General features: G+C 29.2%; 1 protein-coding gene across 17 annotated transcripts in view; it reads right to left on the bottom strand.

Annotated features, from left to right (window-relative positions):
• LOC148235462 (hemicentin-1-like) overlaps positions 1-26,780 on the bottom strand; it is a 556,592-nt gene that overhangs the window by 97,717 nt on the left and 432,095 nt on the right. For all 17 annotated transcript variants that reach the window (XM_088185616.1, XM_088185607.1, XM_088185613.1 and 14 more), the window contains one exon: positions 10,023-10,190. In XM_088185616.1, the coding sequence (XP_088041742.1) occupies positions 10,023-10,190 (168 nt within the window). The remainder of the gene's footprint in view (positions 1-10,022; positions 10,191-26,780) is intronic.

The following is a 26,780-nucleotide window of genomic DNA, read 5'->3' on the forward strand; positions in this document are numbered from 1 at the left end:
TTATTCAGCTCTTTTATCTTTGTTAAAAAATAAACATTTTTAGCAAGTAAAATAAGCATTAAATGTTCACAAAATTAAAATATGATATATTTTTTTAAACATAGAATAGACCGCTATCTTGAAAAGTTTACCCATCCCCATTTTTACTAAGCCCAATACGAACGTGGAAATTTATTTAAATTATATAAAATTTATATTCTTTCCAACGCCCCTAGTCTCGTGGAGATAAAATCAAATAAACATTAACGCCATTTTCCCCATAATAGCTTTTCATATTGCAAAATGGTGGGCATTACCGACTCGGCGGCAATAGTAGGAAGAAAATTTCGCGTTGACTCTCCATTGGGCCGGGGCAAGTTTATGGGCCGGCAGATGGGGCAAATATTAGCGGATCCCCCATGGATGGAGTTGGGGACCGCAGTTGGATATTAAACCGATATGTCCCGGCCGATATATGTGTGTATGCTATATGGACATCGATTCAGCGCCGAATATATGGCCGGGACGCTTGCCAACTATCAATGATTGAAAAACCCTAAAACAACTTTGTATCGATCCCTTTGAATACGAAACGATGTAGTGCAGTTGTTGGGTGCAACTGATTTGAAGGGGAGTATTCGGATTGGTTTTATCATACTAACAAATCACTGTTTTAATAGAAAAGCTCCCAAACTTTTAGGCACCCTAAACATTTTAGTATCGTCTATAATCTGATTAAAAATATTGATGTTTAAGGTGAAGATGCACAAAAATTATAAACGAGCTTTCTATTTATTATTCAAATATTTGAATATCGAAAAATTAAATACGGTTTTGGAATAAAAAGCCCTAGATGTAATAAATCTGACAGCACTGAGAATTTTTGATGTCAGTGAATCAGACGTTAAGTACAAAACTTTAATAATTGAAAAATAACATATCAAGTATATTTTAAATAAAACAACTGTAGTTAAATACGCTAATAAAAGACAATTTCAGAGAATATTTATCTGGGGGAACAGACGCTCGACAACGCGCCATTTAGAGACTTCATGTGGCAGCTTGACCAGGATAATTTCATAACAAATAAACCAAACTTTGGGGTTTAAATATTAATATGGAATTTTTAAATTTGCCCTAAAATCTTCGTTACATATGGTTTTAGCTTGTAGTGATGAATTTCATTTATATCTATAATTCTTTTAATATAATAAGTATGCTAATAAAATATTTTTGATAGCTAAAAGTGATGCAATATGTATTTTTATTTAAACAAAGATTGTATTTTGCATAATATTAAATAATTTAACAAGCAAATTCCTTACTTAAGTCATTTTTAAGCTAATCTTTTTTAAATAAATTATATTTTAAATCCTGTGATTTTTTAATAATACAATTTACAGCGCAAAATAAAAGTTTCCGCTTTCAAGTATTTTATAATAAATATTCGAAAACAAACTAATATAGACACTATTCGTTCTTTGCGCGTATAGACAAAACAGCGTTTTAGTGGACTGGCATTAAGGAATATTTGACATGAAATTCATATCCCATTTTTCCAATCGTATATAAGGCATAAAAGTTCCTTTGACTTTTAATGGAACTTTTTATCACTTGTAACTTAGTTACACTACAGAGCTAATTTTAGAATATGATTTCAGAGTTTTCGTTGATTGAAATCAACCGTTAAATTTTATACAGTTTGATATATTTTGAAATATATATATATTATTTTTATATCGAAACTTAAACACATCTATATTAAGAAGTTTTCCAATTTAAGTACTCAATAATAATGTTTTAAATAAATAAAAAAAAACAGTAATACTTTTATTAAATAGCAAACATTAAAAGGTCATAATTTGTTTAAAGCTAATGATGGTTCATAGTGATTTTTGCTATACATGGTGATCCCAGATCAGAATCAAATAATTAGGTACCTTCTTTGAACTCCCCTTTATATCTTTAATGCTATTCTCATCCGCAGAATATATCAATATTCCCCTTACTTATCGAGCGCCCCTCTAATACATAATACATAAAGTCCCCGGGCTTCCTAAATACGACTTGGCCACAACTTCGGCAGTTTAATATAAACTTGATTCATTTAAGTTACACCTTTCGGTCGGTCATCATCGAGGAAATTATCCTATACTATACCATTATATATATACACATACATATATGCTATATACACGGCAGGGGCATTTAAAACAAAATCTAGACATAAATTATTCCGGGTGAAGACTGCTAGATTTATGTCTCCGAAGACACGGTGGGCGGGCGTCGAGGCTCGGTTTCGAACCCATATTTCACACGGGAGTCTGTTCTGTGTAAAGATAAGAAGATTTGGGGCCTCCGGCAGCAGGGTGGGGGTGGGGTAACAATGTCGGGGCCTTAACTCGGTCCAAACCCCGACATAAATGCAGAAATATGCCCAAAGGTGCCAAATTTATGGGTGGGATGTGGACGAAGGCCGTAACCGACGCATCGACACACAATAACGTGACGGTATATTATATATATGTACGTATGTTTAATATATAATAATATTATTATAATAAGAAGAAGTTCTTTACCTCCCTGTACGAAATATAAAAGCTATTTATCTCTGCAAATGCTCCTGATTTAGACGATTTGAAAATCAAATCGGCAAATAAAAAATAAGTAAACAGCTGCGAGAAACCATTTTAGAAACAGGACCGCGCAATATTGCCTTGTGAACAACGTATTATTTTTGTATCGAATGCACAATATCATTAAAAGCAGTCACATTTCATCATCGTGAAAAATATGTTCACATAGATTTGAGCTAATAATTTTTGTAATAATTGTGGCCGTCTATTTATAAATAATTTTAATTTAAAAATGTGCAACACACGTTTGCATCTATTAGTAAAAAAATAAAATAAATTGTAAATTAAAAATGAATATTTCATGGATCTAAAATAAAAATGTAAATATTCACAGAATACACCTATTAATTTTTTAGATGATAACGAAGTTATTTAAATGCAATAAACATAAATACCACTAGATGTCAATATATACATATAAAATAAATTTAAAATTAACATATACCGCTGTTTATGTAACGAAAAAAAATAATTTTTGATGTTATGAGAATTAAAAAACTTTTTCATGTAATTTTTATTACATCGTGTTTTACATAATCTAAATTCATATGAACTTTTACCCGCACATATATTAAAGGTATATTTTCTTTACCACTTTAATATAGGCTGAAAAAAAGTTTATTACATTGAATGTATTCAAATTATGAATAAAAATTTGAGTAAATTTTAATGAAAGTTCCACTTTTAAAACGTAGGTGTACATATGTAAAACAACAATGTCACTACTGTTTAGTTTTAGATAATCAATTTTTCTATTATTTTTTGCGATTCCCGATTTAACTTTGCTTTACTAAGCCAACGTTATTCGATGTTGTGTATGTGTATCATATACTACAATCATATTATTGATTTTACTAAGAACACAATTTACCAAGCAATCGACGGTAAGAAGCCAGAGTTAGTTATAGTGCCAGATACCCAGAAAAATTGTATCTTAACTGGGATTAGATTGACTTTATGGTACATACTATAAAGCCAATGACAACTTTTGCCCATTAGGTGATTAAAGCTTTGCAAAACCAGATTTTAGCTGCAGACAAAACTTATTCGATTAGTTTATTGCAAAAATCCTTCATCTTCCTTACAACTAGTGAAAAAACATTATTTAAAATAGCACATACATTATTGATTAAATGATATTTAAGTTAATATTTCAGTTAAATAAATATATTTTTATTTTATTTGAGAAGAACGAAAGTTAAAAATAAACTTTAATCGATGTATTTTAAGCATTAAGTTTCTTATAGAAACTCACAAAGTTTGTTTACTGAAGGTTAACCTTAAATGGAATTATTATTTAACTTCGCATCTATATTCTACTAACTTATTAAGCGTTCCACCTAAATTATATACTTATATATTATAGTTTATAATATCATAATATCACCCGTCTACGTGATATAGTCACATTAATAAACACAGTTAATCCAGCGGGGAGTTATAATGATATCTTATTATTCAGGAACAGCTCAGCCCGTAAACTACAAGACAAATAATAATTTTATGGCTAACCAAAACCGTAATCAGATTACTTCCAATGAGGATAGAGAGAGAGAGAGGGAGAGAGTGAAAGATCGGGTAGATCACATTCGAGTAGTCTCGAACAATGTGTTATTAAAATACAGACAATGATGGCTAAATTGTAACGAAACTGCGTTATTATTACCGACAAAGCGGCTCTTCTCTTCAGCGTCTCATTGTTAAACTGTTTCGTATTCCAAATACGAAACGCTGAAAGACAACTACATAAATGAGAAAGGCAGAAATGCTTAACAATCGCACACTATGAAACAGTACGTGATACACATAAATATGATAGATCAAATGCTTTACGTTATTTATTGAACGTTAGAGATTTATTTACAGTGCTATTTTTAAAGTTGCATTTGTTATATAAGTTGCTCTAGATGGAGATTGTTGTGCAATGTATTATGATACTACAATACTTTGTACTGGAAACTTTGTATGATTTTGTTGTATGTTATGAATGTATATAACTGAACTAGAATACCATAAAGCTTATGATAAAATATTTATGAAAAATGGTTTGCTATTGAACGTCAAAATTTATTCAATTGCAATCAGAATAAAATTATTAAATATAATTTTTGCCTTTTTTTAATATTGTCTTAAAAAATAGTATTGTAATTTTTTTGAATCGATTTAAAAATATAAACTATCATAAAAAATTGAATTTCTAGCAAATTTTATATATATATATTTTTAATTATATATTTTATAAAAACCTCAAATACTTGGTAGCACATAACAATAAAACTTTATTGTGTAATATTTTAACGCCTGTAAACACAATTGTAAACAAAACCTGCATAAACTCAAAACCATACCTGGAACATGATACTTTGTATTATTAATTTTATAAAAAAATCTTAAAAATAATGATCTTAAAAATATATATATATATATGTATATCAGTGGCGTGCGGTGATTTTTAAAATAGGGAATGCGGTCAGGGGGAGGGAAAACATAAAAACTAAATTCTTAAATTTATTTTCCTTATTTGATAAACATATAATGTATTTATTTTTTTAAAAATCCATTTTATTCGATGCTTCTTCTTGCAAAAGTCATAAATAACCGCATATATTGTCTTTCATTAATTTGTCTAAAAGTTTTTTTTAATGGATATTGATACAAGAGCTGACAATTTATTCTTACTTTGACTATTTATAGTGAATGTATTTATTCTTTTCATTGTATAAAATGATATTGTCACTGGTATGATAAAAAATATTAAATACTTCCGTTAAAATATCTATAAATTATTTTTCAATAATCACATTAATAATACAATTTATAGATTTTAAGTAGAATTCTAGTGACAAATATATATAAATAAGTACAGTTTTCAACCACATAAAATGAAAAAAAGTTTCATTCTAGAAAATTATTTTCGTATTCATTAAATTTAAACACTGCCCGGCTATTGGTATGGAAAACCGACAGCTCCCACTGCGAGACATGAAGGTCGAAAGGCCGAAGAAATAGACAGATTCAAAACGTCAACTTAAACATGAACGGTTGATGACGGGCGACTGTAAACACGAGTGCGACTGAAGTGCGCATGCGCGACCAATTCAATTCCCGATAACCAATTCACGGCGCATGCGTATCGACTGCGCAAGACCGCGCTGCAGTCGGCTTTCACCGTTCCCTCGGTATGGTTTTCGGTAGCTGATTTTCTAACTGATTACGTTTCATAATTACGTAAACTAAAAAAATGAATAAATTATCAAAATATTTATTTTTAGAATCATTTTACAATCAATCATAAAGCAAGCGCCGCATTTACCGCATGTATGGACCGCACACCATTGATTTATATGTATGTTATAAATCTATTATATCTTAAATTAAAGTAATATTTATTGGCTTAATAAAAAATGTTTTTTATTAAAAAAGTGATTTGTTTTTGCCAATTCTTATTAAAAGTATTTTAATAGTATAAAAAATTTTTAAATCACTGTACCTAACTATTAAATACGGCTTTTAGTATTAGTAAGCATATTACTAGAAAAGGTTAAAAATATTGAACAGTCCATTTCTGAAAAAGTAGTAAAATTTTGAAAGATTTTTTACAACACGACTATCACTCACGTGTATTTTTATTCATTTTAAGAATAAATTCATATAGTAATAGCTCTTTAGTATTTTTTTGTAGATTTGTTTAAGCCCATTATTAAATAAATAGTGTTCCCTAGCAAATATAATATTCCGTGAAATAAAACAGTTCACAATAAACACAATAATAGAGCAGCGAAATACAAATTTCCTTTTATAAATACCTGTGGAATATCTACAGATATATTTTTAATAGAAAAAAGTTATTTAATTTAATTTAATCTTAAAAAGCTTAAAAGATAACAGAAAAAACTAAAAATTTAATAAGTTTTAAATCAGAATCTCTGATAAAAATTTTGAATTTCTAAGTAAATTTTGCTTTAAAAATAAAAATTAAATGTAATATACCTAAAAGATAAAATAACTTGGTTACTAATAAGTTTTATTTATCATATTCTACTTATTGGTAAAAAATATTATTTAAATTTTGCATAATAAAATTTTTATAATTGACTTACTTATTATATTTTGTATACTATATTTACCTTAATTAAAATTAACTTTTGGTTTTATAAAAGACGTCTAACTATTTTTTGTATAAAAAATGAATAATGTCGTTTTATTAAATAAGACACGTCTAATTATTCAATATTTGTTTTATTTAAACTTTATTTTAATTATTGACTATGTCTTTTTAAGATTAAATTTTGTTTTTCTGCAGTGACTTTCACAGAGAATACAGAGAATTTACTTCAATTAATAAGTAAAAAAATCATAGTTGCTTATAAAATATTATAGTATATTTTTGTTTAGAGTTTATGTATGGTTTTAATTTTTTTAAGTTACTTTGTTACATCTAGATTAAAATAATATATCACTGGGATTTTACATTGATTATTATTTTTGCTACAAGCATTAGTGACGTACGTCTATTATACCTATCTGTAATTGTTTTTGAATTACACTGTTTTAAATTTTGCTATTACAAATATACAACACGAAGATGAATTTACATTATGAATTACTTAGTTTTTAATAGCACGCCTAGTTTTTTATGTACTATATATACATTTGTCATTTAATCTATCTATTTATATAAAACTAACATTTTTTGACTAGCTACAAAAAATAAACGAGTACGAGTTTCCAATTATAAATTTTCTTTCAAGCATCTATCGAACCATGTTATGTCGGCATATACTATTGTATGACGAATTCTAAAAATGTCATTGTACCCGGATCGCCAATTGTCGATTACAAAAGAGGCGAAATGCACCTACCGTGAAGCAGAATTGAAAGCCAAAATCAACCCTTTTGACGTGAAAAAACATTTTTTTATTCGCGAAGCAAAAAGAACACAGGCCGACTAAAAAAACGTAGGCAAACAAGCCGCGGGTTGAATTTTAAAAAATAGTACAAATTCTGTTTAGCGTTTTTTTTCTATATGATCCAAACTTTATTTACACCACATTAAACATTTATCCTAATACATAAATTCATGCGTCGGAAAAGAAGCCAAAAATATAAAAAAGCACGTGAGTGGTTTTTTCCCAGCGTTAAAGTTGAAAAACGTATAAGGGAGATAATAAATTTGGTTTAGGCAAAATATATATTATGATACCCGGGGGTATCGTATCAATTTGGTTAACATCAATAAAAACCTTCGCGTGATTAACTAAAACCCCTACCAGCGAAGTCTATATTTGGGATATTTATATGCTGGAATTACGTGTTTGTGTAACGTATTTATGGTTCAGTAATTAAAATATAAACGTTAAATATTCGAACGTGGACGACCTGAATTTTTGTCGTTTTGATTTATGTCTATGGGGTGTGTTTTTATTTTACATTAAGTAATGCGCATACCAACGCAATATATCACTATATAATATAAAACTGTATAGTTAAAATAGCGAAAATAAATTAGATGTGTATCGATATGAATAATTGAAACACTTCAATTTATTAGGAAAATGTAGTTTATATACATAGAAAGTGTTTAAATTGCAGTAGCTTAATTTATTGTAATATAGTATATTACACTATGCCGTAAAGATAATAGTATATTACAGTATGCCGTAAAAATCCAAGTTAGCACCTTTGGTATTATTAAGTGTAAAACTTATTTATTGCGTGGGTAAAAGTTCTAAAGATGTAGCTAAAAATCTATAGTAGCAAAGAAAACATTTTAAAATATGAAAATAAATGTATAATTGTTCAAATTAAGTATAGTCACCACACATTAAAAAAAAATATTGCAAATAGATATTATCTTAAAAAAACATTTTTTGAATAGTCAGAGATTAAATTAACTAATTTTTATTATTGTCTCTAATAATATTTTTACTGTTCCCAAATTATTTTGAACTAATTTATATATTTTTTTATTAGATATTGCTTTAACAACACAATCACCATATATGTAATAACAATCACTAGAACTTGTGTTTTTTTTATTTTTATACATAGTAAAGAAACTAATTTACTAACTTAATTAACTACATTAAAATATATTTAACTTTAAAAACTATTTTTAATAATAAAAATATTATTATGTAAATAATTAGCTATTAATTATTAACAAAACTAAGAATATTGCTCTTGATATAAAATAAAGTATATATTTAGTTACTTTAAAGTTTTGCGTTTAAACTAAAGTAACTTAACTTAAGTGCTGAAAATCATCGCGATTAGAACTAATAGTTAATATTTCGGCAGAAATGCAATGATCAAGAATTTTCAGAAATATGTATATATTATATATACACATACATATTTTTTTATAACTAAGGGGTGGTGTCGACAATCTGGAAACACTTTTAGTTGCGATCTTTAGAGTATCCTAAAGAGTCGCGATCGCTTCCCTTATTCTTGTCTGTTGTGTGTAAGATGTCAGCGCTTAAGAGCGCCCCTCTTGCACTAGTTATCAAGCCTCTCAAGAAACTTGCCAAAAACAATGTTGTTTTCGGCGATAGTTATGAGAAGCTGGAAAAATATTTATAATGGTGCTTATCTATTTAAGGTGTGGACTATTTTTTTTAATATATATCAGTGTAGTATTTAGTTTTATAATGGACAAAATGACGCATTGGAGAAATTTGTCGATTTAATATAGTCAGATTTGTAATAAAAAAAAATTAAATTCAAATAAATTCAGAAGTCTTGAAATTGTATAATATTTTTTTAAGAGTCATATAAAAATATGAATTATGTGCAAAAGAGAACAATTATTTGAACTGAGATAAAAAATAAACCGTTTTATAAGTTAAGAAGTAACACATAAAACTAAAATCAATATTTGATTATTAAATTAAATTTTCCATTGATTTTTAAGAAATTGAATTTGAAACAATTTATATTTTACATATATAAATAAGTATATACATAATTACTAAATATGTTTTTTTTTTTTTTAATATTTAAAATGTTATATTTCGGTTTAGTGTATGTTGATTTTTTAACAGTTACGTCACCGTTTTATAACATTTTTGCTGTAAATTAGAATTCTAATATAGCACACGTCACAACTTTGAAATACGCGTCAGATTTAGCTCGAGGCGAATGCAAAAGCATCGAATTTACCCACATTCTACAACACATCGGGGAATACTGGGGTGACCATATTTCATCCGGGACGACATCCCGAGTGAAAAGTCACACGCGAAATATTTCCGCGCAAAGGAAAATTGAAAAACCTGCAAGCTTTCCCACGGTTCTGATACGATTTTCGACCCGTTCCCGCTTTCCCCGATTCGCCCTTTTCCGCTCTTTGTTTTTGTGCAAAGAGAATTGGTTGGGTAAAAAATGGTTATGTAAGTGACTCACCGGCTATCTCTTTGTTCCTGATCGTCCAAACCACTCTAGGGGTGGGTCTTCCGCCGTTGACCACGCACTCCAAACGAAGATCAGCTCCTTCCGTGAAGGGGCCGAGGGTAGTTCCGTTTTGTACTGCGTTTCCGTTGCCGTCGCCCACCCTTACTGAAGAGGGTTTCACTGTAAAAATAAAAATTGATCATGTGTTAATCATATTAAAAAAATATTAAATTTATAAAAACATCAGTTTTAATAATTATGCCCAAAAAACGTAGAATATTTAGAGAGAAAAACTTAAACACAGTATTTATCCACGTGATGTAGCTAGTTTAAAATACATAAACACATTACAATAAAACATCTAGTAATGAACTCTTTATGAAAAATTCAAGCTATGAATAAAAATTCTGATTAAAAATTGCCTTGATTAACGAACATATTTTTTTATACAGCTCAGCTGATTTGCTGAAATAAATACAAATAAAATTAATTCATTGCTTTACTACAACAAAAAATATGTGCATCACGTACTTTAATTCTATATGGTTTTCTGCTCAGATCATTCCATAGCTAAAAACAGTACGCCTTTTATAAGTTATTAAAAAGATTCGGACATTAAGACTTTGATAATATCTCGTGCGTTAAGTGTTTGATAATATCTCGTCATCGCAAGTATTACAAAAGTTGCTACAACGAAATTATTAATGACCCTTAAGTGTTCTAAAATTTCATTACCCAGTCTACGCCGGAAATGATGAACTTTGATGGTAAAACTTTGTACCGTTCACAATATATTACTGTTTCAAAGAATTATTTCTTCCTAAGCTCAATCACTTTCTATTTCTTGAACTTGGTCTTTAGTATGACCATCAAAAAAACTGGATGCTCAGATTTTAATACGACTTTGTGAAGTATATGTGTTATTCTGAACCTCATTTGGTCCTCGATTTTATTTTAGAGGGTTGCAAAAAAAATAACGCACAAAATGACAACAGTCATTTTTTTGTAAAAAGGGTGATAAATTGTGCATAAAAAATTATATATCAGACGAAGTGCTATTGGCTCCTGCTAATTATTAGAAATAGGTATTCAAAGCTACATCTTCAATGATTTTTAGGATATTTTATAGGACTAACAGCATGGGTTTCGTCCCACAAAGAAAAAATTAAACTTTATTTATTTTTAGTCCCCTTTCAAAAAAATAACACTTTTATCGATTGTAAGACAAATTAAGATATAGTTTTTTGAGTTTAACATTTTTGTTAAATTACTTAAAATTACTTATAAAGACTGAATTTTTATTGCTTTTTATAGAATTTTAAGCAAAATTTCGGAGAAGATAAATCAATTTTACAAGCAATTATTAAACAATCAGTTATAAATAACGAATTAAGTTCTAAAACGAGGTTACACTGTTAATTTATTATATTAATAAAAAGAAGCACTATTTTTAATGCAATATGTTAGATTTTTTTTATTAGTTTATGATGCTAATGTATTAAGGCCCATTTTAAAATACAATTTTTCAGGATTTTTATTTTAAGCTAATATTTCTAGTTGCACAAGTGTATATTTATTTTTTTAGGAATATTTTTTTAATATTCTAGTAATAATACATATTCTGCTTTTTTATATAATAGTACATACTATTATTTAAAAATATTTCTAATAATATTACTATGATATTTATATGTACCACGTTTAACGTTTACTGATTTGCTTAGATAAAAAAATTATATTTCAATATATTTTTAATGTGGCCGAAAAATAATGTTATACATTTTTATTTTTGCATATTAAAATAATTCACTTTATATCCTTGTTTTATGTTATACATATATATGTTCATTCAAGGAAAATTTGTAATAATTTTATTTAATTCGCTTTAGTTATCATTACATTTTCTTTTGTAATAGTTTAATTATTTTGCATTTAAATATCATTTCTAATTCATTATTTATTACTACTTCATTTTCTATTACTATTTTTTTATTAAAACTATAATAATCATCAGCAAATTAATTCATATTACACTTTTTCACTACATATACAGTATCACTTGCTCATACAATAAATATTTAACCCAATTCACATCCCTGTGATTCCATGAAATACCGTAATTTAACCTGTACTTTATAATCTTTAAAATGGCAGCCGGTCAAAAGAGCGTTTGTCAAATGAGCGCGGTCATATAAGCACTGCATTATAAGCGCTGCGTCATAAGAGCGTTTACCAAAGTAGCGCTGTAACAAAATAGCGTGCGTCAAATGCGCAGAGAGACATATGAGCGCTTTAAAAAAGAGAGCACGTCATAAGAGCACAAAAATACTTGGAGAATATCAAGTAATGAATATTTTAGGAATTAGGAATATAAAATTCACGAAATATAGGCGGTAAAATTAGTATTTTATGTGCTAGAGCAGGGTTTCCCAAACTTTTTCAGCGACGGAACACTTGGCAAATCCAAAAATTTTAGCGGAACACTTAGCTTATTTTTTAGGCTTTGTAATTCATAATAAAATAAAACATGGTATTAAAGAAATATTATTAAATTTATTTAATAAACATAAAAATACAAATAAATAAAACTCCTAATGACATGTTCTTAAATAACAATTTTTTTTATATCAGGCACAATTTTGGTTAGTTGTATATTCATATCTGCCGTGGCGTGGAGTCTATTTCTGTATTTTGTTTTTGTTGCAATATACTTAGAAAATCCCACTTCGCAAAAATACGTCGTGGAAAACGGAATTAAACAAACCAGAGCTTGTTTTGACACCTTGGGAAACTCTTCAGTCAGACTCGCCCAGAAATCATTTATTGGCTGATATTTTAGTTTCAAATCAGAGTCATTAACTAAATTCTCATAATCCCTTAAGCCCACTGGTTTTACTGTCACGGAAAATGGATTCCGAACCCAGGAATCGTCCTTACTAGTTTGAAAATATTCCGAAAGAGTTATTTTCAAGTAATATAGGTGTTCTAAAAATACTTGTGAAACTTTTTTATCTACTTTAAAATTCAATTCATTTATACATTCATATCCAAGATAAGAAAACAATCAAAATTATTAGTTTCAACCGATAAAATCTGAAATTGTATTTTTTTATTATAAGATTCAATTTTATCTCTCATATTAAAAATTGTAATACTTTTTCATTGTAATTATAAGTTAACATCATTTCACTTTGTAAAAATTTTCGCCAGATATGCAAGATGTATCAACCAAGAAGGATTTCTTAAAAATTTATAAAATGATGTTGCAAATTATTTTGTGCTTTCTAGAAGACTAATAATTCATTTCGAAGTTCATAAAGTCTTAATAGTGCTTTTTCTCTGGATAGCCATCTCACTTCAGTATGTAATAAAAGTGCCTCATGTTCACTACCCATTTCATCGCACAAAATTTTAAATAATCTGGATTGATGTGGTCTAGATTTTACATAGTTTATCATTTTCACGGCTACTTCATAACATTTTTTAAATTTGTGGAAATTTTTTTAGTCAACAGTGCATGCCTATGCAAAATACAATGACTGCTAGTAGCATATGTAGTCACATAAATAAAATTCGTATAACAAGCACTAATATCATGTGATTAATTAACAAAAAAAATATTGTTTAAATACGATCAAATTTTAAAGTTAAAAAAACCACACCGACTTATGAAACCTTTCCCTCCAGATTTTATACACATCAATGTTGAATATTTAACACATATTTTCAAACTTTTTTATCAGATTTATGAACAATTTTTATGTATTAGCAAGACTAACATTTTTTTTTAACCTACTCTAAATTTTTGTGAAATATCTATTTAGGCTCCGCGGAACACCTATTTTGGATCCGCGGAACACCAGTGTTCCGCGGAACATAGTTTGGGAAACCATGTGCTAGAGCATAATGACGATTAAAATGATTAGTAAATGAAAACATTATTATTTATTAATCATTAAGTACATACGAAAGTATGGCTCCCCATCTCCATACATACGATATACATCAGTGAGATTAAGATCACTATATTTGACAAAATACCCTTTTTATCCATAACTAGCTTTGAATATCGCCCCAATATTTTTAGATATTATAATTTGAAAGATAAAAATAGACATAAAATCTTGTGGTTTTTAAGAAAAACATTAAAATTATTTTTTTTGCAAAACAAGCACTACAACATTTTGAAACAATGCTCAATGAAAGGATCAAATCTCCTAAAAAGACTTGCCAAACTCCAATTGACAATTATATATTAATTTCAGTGGAAGAAAAAAATTGTAATTTCTTATTACAAAACCCGATACCTTGGAAGTATGAAAATACGTTTATTCCTTAATGATATTTGAAATTAAAACCATATTTGGACATAGCAAAATATTTAGGAATTTATTAAAAGAGTTTTTAAAAAAATAATAAAATTTATCATAAAAAATGATTACATTAAAAGATTATTCTAAAACTTGAAACTTGTACAAGATTTAAAATTGATAGAAATAGTCTTAGCATACTAAATGCCCTTCCTATCAGCCCAGAAAGTGTATATAATCAATCAAATTAAAAATGAAAATGAAAATAATATTAAAAAATAATTAAAACACAGATTACTAATTCTGTTTTACATAACTTTGTAATTTACTAGCTCGAAAATACATGAAATGTGTAGAGCTAAAAATGTCGATACTCAGGTCGATAGTTGTCAATCGCTGATATGAATAATGCGAGCGAAATAGCGAGCTCTGCTTGCATCTCGCTCTTTTTTTCTAATCGTTTTTATTTGATAACGCACACAATATTAAGTAAGAATTATGCACAATTAGAGCATATAATCCCATATGATAAAAATATAGATACCCTTTGAAGGAAAAAATGAGTTTAATAGACACCGTAAATTATCGGTGTCAATTATCGGTCTTAACACCACGCGAAACGACCATATTCGGATTAAAATTTTTACAATAAACTTAATTTTGAGTTATTTGCATAAGTTAAAAATTGAATATTACTAAAATGTGTTTACCGGAAGTTTTTTTACCATTAATAAATTAAAATTGGCAAAATTAGCTCCAACACAGAGCCAATAAATGCATTTCAAGTTTCGTCGACGTACGAGTGCAACGCTTGGAATTCGATGTCGACCAATTGTCGACTTTCTAGCACAAAGGGATAACTATATTCGAAAGACATTACCTTGCCTAGAATTGTAAATATCCCCCCTCCCCCTGCGCGAGGCCCGCGCTAGAAGGGACGCGTCGGTTATGGACGCCGTGGAAAAACACAAACGGTCTTGCATACACAAAATTTGAATTATACACTGCTTAACCCTTTGGATGCCGGGCATTTTTGGAAAAATGTTCCAAAACTGCCGGGACTTTTTATTAAATAATTAAAAAGTCAAAATGTGTATTTTAGTTTGTAAACATATGGTCGCACGTGCGACGCTGTCTGCAGCGAACTTGACCTAATTAATGATGAATATGCGATTGTGTGTTATTTTAGTTCGTATTTACGCTGTAATAAGAGTCATTATCGCATGACGTATTAAAAATTACGAGATGTGAGCGGCGGCGCTCCGACAGGAATCGATAACAATGGTATATAATATGTTATTTATTTTTAAAATGTAAATAAAACTTTTCGTAAATTAATAAAATATGATATTTTTAAATAATGGTTCAAGTAAAAATACCCTACCCTTCGAAAAGAACGCATGGTAAATCAAAACATTTGTATTGCAAAGCTGAAATAGACGTTCTTGTAGTAAAGGTGACGTGATAAATATCTGAAGGTAATTTCAATAAGTACAAGAATTCTGTTTAAATTTTAAGGACGGATATCAAACATACCTAGTCACCCTATAATAAACGCAGAGACGTTATCTTGTTTGCCTCCATCTGAACATATCAAAAATAAGTTCTATGACTATTTTGATATGGGATTAAAGGTTGGCGAGGCTATGAGATATCACGAAGTTCATCTGTTATTACAATATGATAATTGTAGCATAGAAATGGCAGATGCATCAATTAACCCAAAAATGCATACTGTTCTTCATTAAGGCAAAAATGGAGAGATTATACTTTAGGTCCAAATAACGACTATCTCTAGGTAATTTATATTGAAGATGAATATGTTTGCAATGTTGTTTCTGTGAATAATAATGCATTTATCAATTGCAGATTTTGAAAGAGAAGATACCAATATACAGGACATTTAATTAAATATTATGAAACACCGTTTGCTTTTGTTATTGTAACGCCAATGATTAAAAGAGCTCATTCTCTGCCTTTGACTAATGACATTGTGTTCATAGACACCACCTCCTCTTGCGATGCGGAGGGCCACTCGATTACGCCACTCGAAATGTAATGATAAATTCAAAATCAGCGTTTCATTTTAGTAAAAATATATGTATATCGTACGTATGGGGATGGGGAGCCATACTTGAGTATGTACGTAATAATTAATAAATAATAATGTTTTTATTGACTAATCATTTTAATCGTCATTACGCTCTGGCACATAAAATACTAATTTTACCGCCTATATCTCATGAATTTTTATTTTTTGAAATATCTCACAATTTACATATATTTTGTATACCTAATTCCTAAAATATTCATTTTTGCGCTCTTATGACGTGCTCTCTTTTGTCAAGCGCTCATATGGCTGTCTGCGCATTTGACGCACGTTATTTTGTTACAGCGCTACTTTGGTAAACGCTCTTATGACGCAGCGCTTATAATGCAGGGTTCTTTTGACGCACGCCCATTTGTCCGCGCTCAATTGTGACATTGCCATAAGCACAAAATGCCAAAGCGAATATTGCTTTAAAGTATAAAGAACACATATAAAAGTTTCCAGATTTTAGCTAAATTTTATTAAGTTAGCACTTAATCCATTGTTTTATTTAAGTTATAAGCACTAACGATTTATTTTTATTGTATTGTATCCAGTAAAAAATATTTGAGTTATAATTGAATTTATTTTAGAATAAACGTTTTAAAAAAATAATCATGTATTATTGCAACAAAATTTTAATAATCAAATAAAACTGACTTTAAACGTTAAATATTTTTATAAAACTTATTTTTTTATAAGCAATATTTAATTCTAATTAAGTGAATTCATTGCAATGATTTTGTATTATGGTATTAAAGCGAATTTAATAAGTCACTAATCTCAATTTTTTATGTCTATAATTGGTTATAAATATAACACATAGTTTCAATACTATTTAATAGAACTAAACGATTTTATCTGAAATAGTTTTATTTATATTTTATACTATATAGAATATTTCTCGCAATTTAAAAAAACTTACTAAGAAAATTTTACCCTAGATCGACTGAAAAATCATTTAATTTTGTCTGTAAAACCATGACAGTTAATAAAATAAATAGTAAAAGGATAATTTAGAAAAATATTTATGTCAATTTAAAAAAACTTAAAAATCATAAGAATTATGAAATAATTCAAAGACGATGTTTATTGAGCGTTATATGTATATTTTTGTAAATTATTGTAAAACTCTTCTTTATTAAAAAAAATATTATTGACAAATTTTCGTTTTCTTATAATACATTTTTTTGAATATTAAAAATCTAAGACCCACTAATATTTGACATAATTAGTAGTTAATTATACAGAATTTATTATTTATGATTTTATTATCAGTATAATGTGTTAATTTTTAATTTGTGACCCAAACATGAAATACATTGAGTTAAGAATCATAGTTCATGATTTTAAACTAGAAGCTATTTATTGTAGTGTATGCTATTTATAATCTATGTGCTGTTTGCTGAAGGCTCTAGAACCTCACTCAAAATAGATTCAGGCAGTACCTTAAAGGGTTGATTGAACAAACGATTCGTTATAATAACCGCGGCGCGTTCAGTCAAATTGAAAGGGGCCTTAATAAGATTTTTCCCCGATTCCAATTTTGCGAATAATAAAAAAAATATTACATCTCAGATTTGCATTCGCCTCGGACACAATCAAGCATTCAAATCTCGCTCGCGTGCAAACGACACGGTACCGGGCGGCCAAAATTAAGAGCAAGAAATGCCATATTTCATTTGTCACCCGGGGTTCAATTAGCGAAAAAGTGTTTTTCAAAAACGCGTCGAAAGCGTCGTGCCCGCTTTAAATTTATGCCGCTCGTATTTTTTTAATTATTAAACTTATCTTAACCCTCAAAAGCGACGAAATTACACCAGAAAAACAGATGCTGCTCTTTTGATCCAAGACGTAAGACTGAAAGCGACGCTCAAGATTAATTCGCAATTAATAAGCGCAGATATTATTAAAACTATATCGGCATCTTTTAATAAATTTTTAGTTATATTAAAAACATCGTATACAAATCAAATTCTTTTTATTAAGACTCATTTTGCAATTAGTTTCTCTTTCAATATTAATTTTATAATTTGCAATATAAAGATACAGCTAATAACTACAGTTTTCAGTTTACATACATATGTAATTCAATAGCAAGCTCAATTTTAAATTTCAAGTGTTTGGGAATAAGCAACGACTAAAAAAAATAATATATATTTTTATTTACCACTAATTTAATTAATCATTTAAACGCAATGATGTATAAGCAAAAATGAAAATAAAAATCCACAAAAAACATTTCAAGAGAGTTTGCGCCTAATGAACCGTGTCCGAAATACGACCTTGCAAAACATTGATTTTGGTCTTTCTCTCTCTCTCTCTTTGAGTTGGTGTGAGTTTATGTGTGTTCGCCGATAAATAACTTAAACAGCAATAATACGCAATAACAATAAAATATATCTGCACATTATATAATATATAGATAAAGCGATATATAATTCAGATCGGGTTTAATTAGCATGGTGTAGATAATTTACACTGGCCATTGTTGCCTTTGGCCATTAAAACCCCCACGATTCGCAATATAGATTCGCGTTCGAATTTCTACAGCAGCAGCTAGAAATGAGCCAATTCCATTAATAGATAAATTAAAGCAATTAGTGCTCTGAGTCCCCAGAGAAAAGTTTGTTCCTGAGAATACGATGTCAACACAGTGGTGCTCTGTACATAAGAGCCGGCACGATAGTCAGTGGTTATGTATTCTATCCTGGAATTTCTCAAAATTTCTTTAATTCCTACTTCAAAAAAATATTTTAAGAATCTTTTAATTTTAATTTTTTCCTAAATAATAAAAGCTAATACCCGCACTTCACTCTCCGAAAGTTGTCCTAGTGGAAGTTCGACCGAAGTCGGTCAAGGTCGCAGTTTTTCGAATAGCGTTCGCACAGCCGGGAATTTCATACGCGTGCACGCTTCTCAACCTCGCGTATTATAACTACGTGCGTGTTTTAAACACAAAAAAAATTAAAGCCAAATGGAGAAAAAGGAGATGGTGGATGATTGCAATGCACCGGAATAGATCAATGTTAGTAAATAAGACATTTTATGTTGAATCGAGGCTTCACTGTCACTAATAAATAATAAACAGGAAACGTTCAAGTGTGCAACTAATGAATAATTTCTATTATTTTTTAAGGAAAAGTATGGAAAGTCAATTTGCTGAATTGAGATTTTATATACAATATATAGCTTAGGTCTTTCTCTTTATGATACATGCAAAATTGACTGCGGATTTTTGCGGTTTTTAACACATTGCATACCTTAAAAATGTATTATTCTTAAAAATGGGACGGGGCTTAGTCGCGAAAGTTACGACCTAAAAATTTGTTCAGAATCACCAAATATACACATATTTAAAAAAAAACGATACCGGGTATGATAAAATGCTAGTCAAATACTTTTTCTTAATATAAAACAGCAAATTTGTGACATATACAATTTTTTTTTTTTACGCTACGCGGCTAAATTTTTTTATTACGCTACGCACGGCCGTTAAACACGGAATTCCTCTTCCTCGGGCCTACAATTAAAGAAATGTTAACGTCAAATTTAAAATACAGTTTTGTAATGATTGTAATTTTTTAATAATATGGTTACCGTGGTAAAATCAGTAAACGTCAAATTGTGGATCGCGTACTAATGAAATAAAATAAAAATTTGTTTGGAATGACTAAATATATACATATTTAAAAAAACGATACCGAGTATGGTAAAATGCTAGTCAAATACTTTTTCTTAATAAAAAACAGCAAATTTGTGACATATACAAATTTTTTTTTTACGCTACGCGGCGAAATTCGCACGACCGTTCAACACGGAATTCCTATTCCTCGGGCCTACAATTAAAGAAATACTTTAAATAATTGTATTTTTTAGCACTTATAATATTATATATTTGACTAAGAGCATTTATGGAATCAACTAAAGTGGTGAAATAATTTTGGCCGTCCAGATCGGGCAAAAATACCAAACAGTGGCGCGATCGTGAAGACGCCCATATTAAAATTGAATCGTTCTATCTCAGTTTGCGATAAACCATCTCTATCTCTCTCTCTCGTCACGCGAGAGAGCGAAAGGGGAAGTATCTCGCCGCTCGCGCTCGAAGCGTCTTCGGGTATTACTTTCGGAAAGCGAGGGAATTTTCGGAGGCGACGAAGTCGGCCGCCTCGACCAAAATTACCCCCAGTTTACCTCCCGTTCGCGGTGACCTCGGAGAACTTGCGAGAGATTTTAGCGCGGGGACAACCGAGCTCGACCGAAGTAAGCCCGAATTTTCACATTATATTTCCCGTCCTTGGCCAACTGTCGCCTACTTTCGGAGAGTGAAGTGGAAGCATAACACTTGAATTGATGCAATAAATCGCAGAATTACTTTGGTGATGTTTGTAAAGGTAAATAATAACTTTTTATTAAACATGTGAAATTACAATATAATAAAATAAATTACGTTAAAATTAAATATCAATAATAATAAATTCATAGAAATTAAAATTGAAGGACATAAAAATAATTACAAAATATTTTTATAATAAATTAGATGTTTTAATTTTTTTAATTAAATAGAGAATAAATTACAAATTTTCAGCATAGCTAGCTCCTAAGATTTTTTTGTATTCGGCAAGCTCAAAAGCTGAGTGACCGTGACGGCAATAATCAGGGACGCAATCGTGATTTTCTAAGACACACACAAATTCTCCGAGCATCGACAGCGTCCTTTAGCAACGTGAAAAGTGATTTATATATTTTTCTTGTACAGATATCTTAGAATTTCACTTTAAATTCCCTTCAACAACAAGAAGTACTTTCCTTCACTTGGATTTCAAACAATGAAGCTATAACCAAGGACACTACGAACTTGCGTATCGTACAGAACGTGAATCGGCAATAAATTATTAAGGTGACACGCGCTCCTCGTAACAAAGTCGAGCATCCCCTAAGATTTATAAATATTGTGTAACGAAAAAAAAGTTTAAATTTTATTGAGAAAGATTAAGAAAATTATATAATAATATACTACCAAAAATATATTATATATTTAAGTACAAGAAAATCATCGTAACTAGAAGTTTGCCACTCATTTACATGATTTACGCGGCAAATATGTTGTAGAAAATATTGCGTAAATCATAACAAAATTGTGGAATAGAACAAAATTTGTAATAAAACGATTGAATAATATTCACGTATACTTTTTAACGTTGCTTGTATTTATAAATTAAACCAGAAAAATATTTAATGACAGGCGTAAACTCCAAGACACTGCATGGGCAGTGGGAAAGGTTCCAGATGTAGGTCAAGTGCAAGAGGTTGGAAAAAGTCATTTAAACATGCGTTTTTACATCAACGTGCTACACGTGTGAAACCAAATATATTTAATTTGTATTGTTTGAAAAAAAATATGTAGCGACCACACACAGATGACCATGTTCAAAACTATGAAGACAAGCAAAATAATAGCGTAAAGGATTTGTGGGACCACACAGAACACGAGCTCACAGTTAATATTTTCCGACATTAAGAAAAGTTCTCCATGGCGAAACGGTCACGGATATCATAAATCACAAATGCAATACGACCTTGGACGAGCGAACGTCGCTTTCTAAAGGCGTAGACTTATTTCGCCGTTCTACGAAACGACTGCAACGATTGGCTGAAAGATCACTGCACATATGCGATTGGCCAGTAGCCTTGGATATATAAGCCCGGACTTTGATGAAGGTAGCCAGGCAATCAGAGAGTGAGATAGACACCCAGTCAGGAGACACGAAGTCAGAGTCACCAGTAGTCACTCGAAGTGATAAGCAGACGTGCCCCACTGACACACCGAAAGGGACAACCTGGTACTCCCGAACGACCATCGTCACCAAAGGAACGGCCTCCTGATACTCGCTGCAAACAGCCACAATAACCCAGAGGATCATCAGCTGCGTCATCTCCACCACCGATTGGAGAAAACATCTCGCCAATAATCGTCCGCCACACACATGTAAATATTGCAATAAAAAGTCTTACTAGATTGCACATTGGGTCTCATTGACTATGAGGACAATCACCCTTAGAGCCTCGACCCCCTAAAATATGTTTTTTCTTTTCTCGTAAAACGAGTAAAAAGTAAACTTATATTAAAATTTTTAGCGTGTTTTCTAAATGAAAAAAAAAATATATCTTTGGCTAAGAAAAAAAATATAGGTACAGTCGCTTTTCGAATATGTCTAAATTTTGCTATACTTTAGACATATTTTAAAACCGACAATTTTACCAGTTATTTATAGTTATATTTCTATAAAATATTTAGAAAATCATAAAAACAGAATCACTAGTTATTAGCAAAATTAAAGTCTCCCCTACTGTTAGTGCAATTTTATATGTTTAGTAGTAATTGTATGATTCTGTATTAAATTGAGTAAGATTTTCCTAGAATCTCGCGCATGAATATCGATGTGATTAACTGGGACTCCATTTATAGATGAATTAAAGCAATTAGTGCTCTGAGTCCCTGGAGAAAAGTTCGTTCCCTGGAAGACGATGTCAACATAGTCAGCGACGCTCAAGTGTGCTAAGAGTATACAACAAAATGCACACACACATACAAACATCCAGCTGTTTGGGAGGCTGTGTTGAGATATTGCATCCAGGCTCCGAACGACAGCTGTCTCGTTTGCGGTTCTCAGGGGCGTCCAACTCGGGTATGCGGTCGCGGCTCGTATTACTTTGCAAGTGCCATTCATCAAAACCGATAGGCGGCGGAAAAACCCCAGCACTTTTCTAATTACTGTCAGAGTTGTAAATATTTGATTAATCGGTCTCGATCTAACGATGATTCATCGGCGGGTGAGTTTGGATTTAGGGGATGAAAAAAGAGCGCCCGCTGAAGATGTTAAGACACGATACCTCATTGAAATATAAAATATTTAAATATTTTTTAATAAAAAAAGAGAAAAATAAGTGTTATTGCTCAAAAATATATATTTTATTAAAAGATCTGTTTTATTCAACTAAATCTTTATAAAGTAAGCTAGTGATCCTTAGGATTGAGCACGATATGCAATAATGCTATTTATGATTTGTTTGTAATAAACAGTCATTCTTGTGAAGCTTTAATCTATATTGAATTTTCTTTATAGTACTATATTGCATTGTGTATTAGGGTATATACTGCATGGTTGTGTAGGTATAGTTGTTTAATAAAAGCCAGCACATAATCGTCTTCTTGCCCCGCATTGCAAGTGGAAAATCCACTTTTCCAAGAGGCTTTCAGCGCTGCATAAAGCTTTTGCCAAAACAAACGCGCATCTCCCCCAATACAAACAGGAAGTATTGTAGAAGATCCAAGGATTTTCCATCGTTGGCGCATACAGTCGCTGTTGTTAAGCCAAGGTCTTTATATTTTGCCCTCCTCGTGTTTTGTAAATTTCTACCTGTGTACATAATGTAGCAATATAAACGTCATTCGCCAAACCGCTAAAAATAATGCCACTTAATGTGCTTACTTGTACATTTCATTTGAGCCGTAAAGTAAAGAACCAGTAATGCAACAAATAAGGATTAAAATCCTATGTACTCGTAATACAGCATCATCAGTTAATTATTCAACACAAGCCTTGTCTACTTTTACTTTTTTTAAATATTTTTATTACGGTATGTTATGTTTTATTCTTTATGAATTTGACATATATATGATGAAAACTGCTAAACAATTACTAGGGCTTAGATTTTGATTTACTTCTAAATAATTGGCTCAACCGGGTTTCAGTTCCGAGCAATATTAACATTTCGCATTACAATTTATTAATGCAAAATCTTAATATGTTTAACACGAGTCAAAGCTACAGATAAAAATTATTCTAAAATTACTTAAGTTGTTGTTTTTTTTTTCAAATTAAAATCGTGATAATTTTATATTTTTTTTTATAAGAATTAAACGTATAGAATAATTTTAAAACAAAAGTTCATTTAGTCCAGTTTATATTTTTGGCACATTACTACATATATTGTGGTATTTTAGTTATTTATTAACAATTATTAGCAAACTTATGGTTTTAATAAATTTGTTGAATATAAATTGCACAATAAAAAGTAATTATTTATTTTTTTAACAAAAAACTACTATGTTTATATATAAATATTATTCAGTAAACTTTCTTATATAAGTATATATATTCTACTAATATAAATTTAGTTGCTTTAAAATATTATTTTTAAATAGTACAGACCATAGCAAGATTCTAAATGTGGTCATAAAAAAATCACATTTGATTTAATTTATTTTAAAGTAATTTTGTAAAACCAAAAACTAAGTTTTTTATTTGAATTTTGTTCTAAAACAAAGTATTTTAAAAGCAAAAATAATTGTGAATTTAGTATTGGATTACAATCACAAGATATGCCTCTACTAAGAAAATATAAATCACACCATTAAAATTTTATTGCCTTGTTTTGTTAAATATAAAAATATCAGGCTATAAATACAGATATATTAATTTTCTGCATTAATACAGCTATATAAGAATACTAATTTGTAAACTTTGGTAATGAGAATACATAGTGTTAGAATTATATTGTCTACAGTTATGGCTTTGCATGCAGTATATAATCAATTTAGAGCGAAGTTGCACAACATATTATTTTGTAATAATCTTGTTCAAAGTTGTATTGCAACTATGAAGTTGTTTGTTCTACACTACAAAATAAATTTAACTAAAAATAGAGAATGATTAATAATATTTTTTATCTGAATCATGAGTTAAGCAAAAATTTCAGCTGAATTTAAAACTTACTTTAAGATTTTTAATATTATTAAATATTAAACCGTTTATTTATATTTCTTACAGCTTTAAATGACATAAATTTTGTTTATTAATGTGAGCCAAATAATTATTATTGTCTGTGCTTAACATTTTCGTGCCCTATATACGAATCTAGTTGTTTTGCGTATAATACAAAAGTGAAAAATCGTACTCTCTAGGAAGGAAATATCCCATTAACATACATGCCACTCTAAGAGCCATTTCCTTGTGTGGAAAACAGGAAAAGACGGGTCTGAACCGCGGAAAACCCACATAAACCACATAACATATATTAAATATTTACTACTATTATTAGATCGAAATTCAAATTAAATATTACAAAATGCTATGCTGCGTTATACGTGTGTATGTATAAGGTTTAAGGGTGTAAGTTGGATAATTTAATTGAACGTTGTGATCGACTTTGTTGTAAAACAAACTATGAAACTTTGGCGATTATTCTCTGTTTATTCTCGTGGGTGTTGTATAAGGATCTTAGCAAGTTTACCGACAATCATTAGTGTAAATATGGTGTAAGCACTTTTTTAATTTGCGATAATTGCCAAGCATACATATATAAAATATTTAGTGTAGACAAAATTTTATTAATCTGTAGTATAAAATAATTAAATATTTTACACTCTCCAAAGGTTAATTTAAGAATCTAGAAAATGTCTTTTTTTAGTGCAATAAAATATATATATTTTTTAAGTTAACTTAAATTGCAATCGGAATTTTTTAATATACATAAATTTAAGAGAATTAGTTATAACGATATTTTATGTTTTAAAAAAAACATATATTTTGATTTGCTTATTTGATTTATAAATAAAATTAAATTTATAGTATATTATTTAAGAATAAACTATTGATTTAATAAAAAATACCATAACCTAACTATTGTTTGATAAATATTTAGCTTTTAATTATGCAATTTTAACTAATAGAGATTTATATGGAGAAAAATTACGAAAAAATGCTCGTGATGAAAATTACACGTCAGATTTTACAATATTACATTTTCCAGTAATATGTCCAGACCTTTCGGTATGCATATAAAATATCAAAAGCAAAATTAAAGATGTGTATTTTTTCCATAAATATATTCCATTATGATAGAAAATTTATATTAAAAATATATTTAAAAAATATTATAAAATAAAATAATGATTGACATTAGCAGGGAAAACATTTTTGCTAAATATTATATTTTTAAATATATTTTATTTACCAGTTATAAAAATTATTAAATAAGCTTATTAACTTTATATAAATTAAATTTTAATTTGAAACTCTTTTTTATTTTTTTAATGAAAATTCTGGTAGTGTAAATTATCAATGTTAATTACATATTTAACTGTAAAATATTTTCTATCACTATAAAAATATTTTTATAGCAATAAAATACGCATTTTCGGTTTTAATATTTATATTATATATGTATAACCAAAAATATTTAACACTAAAAGTTTGAATTTGTGAAATTTATTGGTTGTGTATATTTTACTTTGTGTAATTTTTTTTGAGTACTGTATTTAAACTTTTGAAAGTTAAGAATTAAATAAATATTTTTTGTAATTAA

The sequence above is a fragment of the Plectrocnemia conspersa genome, unplaced genomic scaffold, assembly GCF_051122295.1.
Source record: "Plectrocnemia conspersa isolate PC_06_02 unplaced genomic scaffold, ASM5112229v1 ptg000005l, whole genome shotgun sequence".
Classification (NCBI taxonomy): domain Eukaryota; kingdom Metazoa; phylum Arthropoda; class Insecta; order Trichoptera; family Polycentropodidae; genus Plectrocnemia; species Plectrocnemia conspersa.